At 49.9% G+C, this 6790-nt stretch overlaps 1 protein-coding gene across 1 annotated transcript; it reads right to left on the bottom strand.

The window, feature by feature from the left end:
• Positions 1 to 791: 791 nt before the first annotated feature.
• Positions 792 to 1452, bottom strand: LOC119335826 (egg cell-secreted protein 1.1-like). Its single transcript, XM_037607898.1, has one exon. The coding sequence runs from the start codon at positions 1450 to 1452 to the stop codon at positions 1000 to 1002; it is 453 nt and encodes a 150-aa protein (XP_037463795.1). The 3' UTR covers positions 792 to 999.
• Between the last annotated feature and the right edge of the window lie 5338 nt (positions 1453 to 6790).

The raw sequence follows: 6790 nt of genomic DNA, 5'->3' as shown, positions 1-6790 counted from the left end.
GCATGACAAGATGAAGAACTTAAAAAACGTTGTTTTATATAAACTCGAAATAAAAAGTCGCCTAGGTGAAGGAGGTCCTATCCAAAGACTACATGGTCATTCATGATGAGAGAGATCTCTGGCCAAATGCATAATGCATCAACTCGGTAGACGTCATCATAAAAGGAGAAACATATATTTTTGGTCCGTCACGTTTACCTTAAGTCTATATATGGTCCTTTTAAGATTTTTTTCGTCGAAATTAAGCCCCTCAATCTCAAAACCGGATAACTTTCATCCGACACCATATTAGAGGAGGAGACATACCACGTGGCATTTAGGTTTTGTCCTCTCTTCTTCCCCCACCCCCTCTATCAGGAGGCATTTCATCAAACAGGTCACCTGCAAACGTTCGTCCATTGCATCCCACATCGGAGTCCACGCCGCGCCCTCCCTCGCCGCCAGCCTTGACGTGAGCTGCAAGACGGCGTGCCCGTGCATGGCATGGCGTTCCGGTGCGCATATACCGACCACAACAAGCGTAACTTCACAGGGGCCTGGAGGCTGGAGCGTCGACCTGCTCTGCCTCGCCGATGGGGAAAGCGGGGGCGGGTCCTGCAAGCTCTCGGTCAAACGCGCGTGTTGGCGCGCTCTACAACTTGAACCTCCCGGCACGTGCGCCGGCGCACCACCGCGGTTGGTTTGTCTTACCCTGATATGTACTGTGTCTAGTCCTTGATTTTGATTGGGTTTGTGTGTCACGTTTGCCCATATAGTTAGTTCAAGAGAAAATCAATGTAATATGGCAGAGAAACTATTATTCGAGCCTTGCTGGGGTTAACGATAGGCAACTCGATTGGGTTACACGAACAAAACCCAGAGAAACCACTCGCCTCCCAGCTTCGCAACAAGATCACATGAACTCGTGAAGCATCTCAGGAGTCACGACTCACGAGAACCAACCTACACGACGTACGTGGACGTGGACACACACTTGGCTTCAGACTCAGCTTCATGGAATCATGGGGCACCAAGCCCTTTCCTTCCCGCGACAACCGCCGCAGCGGCCAGGGTCCCTCGGATGCCATGGCGCTGTCCCTTGCCGGCGTTGCCGTCGTCGCCCGCGTCGCAGTAGCCCTTGAGCATGTCCCCCTCCTCCGCGGTGAACCCGATGACGGACAGCATGGCGTCGGCGGCCCAGCAGCGCTGCTCGATGGCGCGGATGGCGCGGCAGCACCCGGGCCCCAGGTACGCCTCGCCGTTGAGGAAGAAGAGGATGATCTCCCCCGTGCACGACCTGATGTCCATCAGAATCTCCCAGCACTGCTGCTGCCCCACTCCCTGCAGCCGCTCGGCGAGGTCGGCAGGAGGAGCTCCCGCCCGGACGAACGTCGTGGTCGTCGACGCGGTGGCGGCGACTGTGAGCAGGAGCAGCACGAGGAGGGTGGGGTGGAGAGAGCCGGAGGAAGCCATCGCCTAGTGCTGGCTGTGCGTGCGTGCGTGCGCGCTACGTTCAATTTATACAGGACGGTGATGGCGAGCAGTAATGCTTTACTTCAGTTCCAGAACGTAGAGGGTCGGTTCCGTTTCAATTCTGGTTTTTCCTTACCGAGACGATACGCCTTCCACCGAGGGAGGGTCCCTTGTTTCCGGTTTCTTCATTTTCCATGCCAACTGGTTTGTCTCCTAATCGATACCCACCGCGGTTTCGTTTGGTATGCCATCCTTGGCTGTCTTTGTGTCATTTCACTTTCCATACCAACCCACATGTTTCCTTATCGCTAGAACAAGCTGCTAAATTCTTTGGACGTCTTAAGCACACGCCTAAATATGAATCCATTCACCAATTGCATCATGTAAATGGAGAGATTCCTCTGGCCCGTGTCTTTTTTTTTTAGGGGAACTGTTGCCGCTTTATTTAAAGAACAAAGCTCGGAATTTTCATCCGAGATAACATCCAACACGAAGTCTGTGGGAGCCCCCAACCACACCTTACAGAGTTCATCACCTACACCTACTTTTGCAAATTTATGTGCGACAACATTCGTAGATCTTCTAACCCATGACACTCTAAACTCAGAAAACGAATTCAGCAAAGATTTTATTTCCTGCACCCAAGGACCAACAGCCGACAACTCTCTTGGTGAGTGATTCAGCATATGCACCACCCCTTGACAGTCAAGCTCCACATGAACCTTCTCCGTGTTGATCTCCCTTGCCACGCCGAGAGCTTGCTTACAAGCCAAGATTTCCGCCGCCTCTGGATCATTGATATGAGGGAAAAGATGACACATTCCCGCCCTAAAAGCCCCATTATGATCTCTCAGTACCGCACCTCCGCCTCCCTTGTCACTTTGTTTCGAAACCGCACCATCTGAATTGATCTTGATCCACCCCTCCTCCGGCGGCTCCCATTTTTGCATTACTCGTTGTGCAGCGACCTTGATCTTTGCGGGATGGGTCTCCTTCAATTCCTGCAAGTACGAGTCTACATACTGGACCACTTCAAGAGGTGCTATAATTCTTTTGCCGTCTCTCACTTCATTACGGGCAAGCCAGAGCCCGTACACTGCCTGCACCATCACCTCCTTTTCCTCGTCAGGGGCTTCCGCAAACCAGCCCAGTAGCCAGCTTGCTATATCCCTCTGCGCCTCCATCTGACATGGCGGGATGGGTACTGCCACACCTTTCTCTAAATTCAGCAACTGCCAAAACAACACCGAGTGTTGACATCCCCAAAAGCGATGGTATATTGTTTCTTCTCTCCCACATGCTACGCAAAAGACTCCGGGCTTAATCCTGCGACGGTGTAGCTCAGAGCCAACTGCAAGCCCGTTCTTGATCAAACTCCACATATGAATCTTAGCCTTCCCCGGCGCGTTCGTATCCCACAGCGACAAATACCCCTTATGCATATTCGCCGTGCTTGAGGGTCCCTGCTGTCCCGTTCGTGCACTCCTTCTAGCCATGTTGAAGTGGTAAGCCGATCTTACTGTAAAGCATCCATTCATCGTGTAGTTCCAAGCTAGATAATCCTCTGTTCCACGGCCCCCAATCGCTAACCGTCTTATGTCTTCTGCATCATCGGCAGAGAACATGTGGTTAACCAGATCAAGGTTCCAGCTCCTGCCGTCCAGTGATAGCAGGTCGGCAACTTTAGTTACATCAGTTATGAAAACTTGCCCCAACGGTCTCAAAGATCCACTCCTAGGAATCCAATTAGCATGATGAATATTGATATTGATCCATCTCCAATGCGGCACACTAATCCTTCACGTAATAGATCTCGGCCATGTAAAATGCTCCTGAAAGTGAAGGATGCCGCCGCGACACGAGGCTGTCAATATGGAGTCATCCTTGAAATACTTTGCCTTAAGAACCCTCGCACATAAAGATGAGGGGCACTGCAAGATTCTCCACGCTTGTTTGGCAAGGAGGGCCTGGTTGAAAGCCTCCGGGTCTCTAAACCCCATGCCTCCGCACCGTTTTGAAACACACATTTTCTGCCAAGATATCCAGTGCACTTTCCGCTCACCATTTCTTGCACCCCACCAGAATTTTGCAGAGATAGAAGACAGATTTCGGCACATTTTCTTTGTAAGGTGGAAACAACTCATGGTGAACGTCAGTACAGCTTGGAGTCCTGACTTAATAAGAACTTCTCTTGCCTTCTTAGACAGCCCCTGCCCCTTCCAACCACTTACTTTGCCTTTCGAGCTCTCCATGACGTACGTGAAAGTACCATCTTTTGATCTTCCAACCAGTGTTGGGAGACCAAGGTACTTCTCATTAAGCGCTTCTGAATGTACCCCAAGGACAGCCTTGAGTTCCTCCTTGGTAGGCTCTTGACACCCTTTACCGAAAAAGCTTGATGATTTCTGCAAATTAACCCGCTAACGGGACGCCTCCTCATATGTGGCTAGAATTTCCTTAAGCATCTGCATACTCTCCCTTGATCCTTCCATGAAAACAATATTGTCATCAGCAAATAATAAGTGAGTAATATGGGGGGCAGTGCTCCCAAAACCCACACTACTAATCTTATTCTCTAGCTGCGCTTTCCTCAAAAGAGCGGAGAAGCCCTCAACACAAAACAAGAATAGATATGGCGATAACGGGTCTCCCTGACGCAAGCCACGTGAAGGGAAAAAACTCCTCGAAAACCCTCCATTCAGCTTGACCACAAAGTTAGCCGTAGTGACACATCTCATTATCATCTCACTCCACTCCGGTGCAAAACCAACTCGTTCCAACATCAGTTTCAGAAACACCCATTCGACTCTATCATAGGCCTTCATCATATCAAGCTTGACGGCACACATAACTTTTTTCCTCTTCCTCTTTCGAATAGCGTGTACACACTCATACACAATGAGGACATTATCCGTAATAAGTCGTCTCAGGACAAACGCACTCTGCTCCTCGGAGATAAGAATTGGGAGGATATTCTTTAGCCTATTAGCCAACACCTTCGATGCTAATTTATACAGCACATTGCATAGACTTATAGGTCTAAACTGGGACAATAACTCCGGTGAGTTTGTCTTTGGAATCATAACAATCACAGTGGCATTAAAACTGTCCGGCGTCGCCGCTCCGCCAAGGAAATCGCGCACTACTCGACAAACATCCTCTTTTAACAATAACCAGTGTCATTGATAAAACAACGCTGGGAGACCGTCCGGCCCTGGCGCCTTAGTTGGGCCCATCTGAAACAAAGCACTCTCAATTTCCTCGTCTGTAATGGGGGCGGTTAGCCGTGAGTTCATGTCCTCCGAGACCACCGTATCAATATTCTGGGGTAGCTCACTTGCCCCCCTTGATCCCTCCGACGTAAAGAGCAACTCATAGAAGTTCGCCGCCATCGCCCGCATTTCATCATCAACAGTGCATTTCGTTCCATCCTCACGCCGTAGCGCCTTGACCATGTTCTTCCTCTTTCGGTGGGATGCTCTATTATGAAAATACTGTGTATTTTGGTCTCCTGCTTTCAACCAGTCCACTCTTGACCTCTGCCGGTACATGACCTCCTCCCATTCATAAACCTCTCTTAGTTGTTCTTCAATATCACAAACTTCTTGCTGGAACCCCGTGGTTATTGCCCTCGTTTTAGCATCCAACAGCTGAGCCTTAAGATGTTTTATTTGTCTACGAATAGACCCGAACACCACACGCGCCCATTTTTGCATAGAGCCCGCCATTTTTGCCAATCTTTTGCCACACCGCCGTAAGCCCTTGGCCTCCCACGTTTGCAGCCTCCCAGGCTTCCGCAATCATATCCTCATATTGCTCATGTCGGGTCCAGGCCTCTTCGAATCTGAATGGCCTCTGCTCACCTGGCGCGCAGTTTGGAGCCGTCTCCAAGACACAAACCAGCAGGGCTTGATGGTCTGACTCCTCACACAAAATGTGCTCAACTGATGTCTCTGGGAATAGATTCAAGAAACTATCATTGCACGTAGCTCTATCCAGCCTCACCTGGATATTCTCCATCCCATCTCTCTTGTTATCCCAAGTATATGGGTATCCCGAAAAACTCAGATCAGCTAGACCGCAGTCGGCTAGACAATCGCGAAAGTCCTCCATCTGTGCAAAGCTTTGTGGGTTGCCCCAAATTTGGTCAGTATAGAATAAAGCCTCATTAAAGTCACCAACACAAAGCCACGGGAGATCATCTTGAGCCCTAAGATAACGGATATCATCCCAAGATTTTTTCCGCAATTCTGTACGGGGTTCCCCATAGAATCCAGTGATTCTACAGGTCTTACCCTCCAACACTATTTCTGCATCCAGAAAATATTGGCACCATGGCCATACCTGAACAAGAATATGCTCTCTCCACCAAAGTGCAAGGCCTCCACTCCTTCCCTTACAGTCCACTGCTACACCACTCTGGAACCCCAAACTCCACCTCAACTTCTCCATATCCCTAGCAGACTTTTTAGTCTCACTAAGAAAGACCACCTCTGGGTTGTAGGACCGTATCAGGTCTCATAATTTGCCAACTGTCGAGTCCAACCCCAAGCCTCGACAGTTCCAGGCTAAGAGATTCATTGCTCTTGGCGGCCCTGAGCCTCAAGGTACGCCGCTTTGTCGTCATTTTCCTGGAGCCGATCAAATACTGAACCTGTTTTTTGCCTGGTTTCACGAGTGAAATCCTCCTCCTCACCCTGCTTTTCTCTTCCTCCCCGAGCAACCCACATCTGCCTAGGCCTCCGTTTCCTACTCACATTATCCTTCCAAGAGTGCATATCCTTCCTTTGCCTTCCCTCAAAATCATCCCTGAACTTTCTCACGTAGAAACCCCTTCGTCTACTCGGGGCGCCATGCATAACGGGTTTCCCCCGTGGGTTGACCCGACCCACATCCTCTGCATGCAAATTATGTGAGTAGATGACTTTATCCTTGCCTTTCCAGTCCCGAGCCGGTTCCCTCTGTCCATCTCTCATTCGTCGTTGGTTGCTCTCCATTAATTTACTCCTCATATCTTGTTCACGCCTAGCCTTCAAGCTATCACGTAGTTCCTGCCCTTGCCCCCCCCCTAGCCCATACCTGTCCTTTCTAGGGCTGTTTACTTCGCCCCCCATAATGTGTGGACCTCTCACCAGTGCGATCGTCCTTGTTACATGAAAATTCAGCATTTAAGTTCCTTTTGGTGGGCAGATCCCTCACTCTTGGATGCTCATATCCTCTTGTTGTAGCCTCACCAGTGTGAGATCTACCCATGCTATTGTTACTGCTGGATGCACCACTCACTGATCCATCTTTGCCCGAAGTATTTCTGCCTGGTGATGCTCTTAGCCATGCCCCC

The sequence above is a fragment of the Triticum dicoccoides genome, chromosome 7B (assembly GCF_002162155.2).
Source record: "Triticum dicoccoides isolate Atlit2015 ecotype Zavitan chromosome 7B, WEW_v2.0, whole genome shotgun sequence".
In the NCBI taxonomy this organism is placed as follows: domain Eukaryota; kingdom Viridiplantae; phylum Streptophyta; class Magnoliopsida; order Poales; family Poaceae; genus Triticum; species Triticum dicoccoides.
The sequence above is the reverse complement of the archived record's forward strand: the minus strand, read 5'-3'. Positions and strand labels throughout refer to the sequence as shown.

Coding starts and splice junctions, on each gene's coding strand:
- LOC119335826 (XM_037607898.1), bottom strand. CDS start 1,452: ATGGCTTCCTCCGGCTCTCTCCACCCCACCCTCCTCGTGCTGCTCCTG.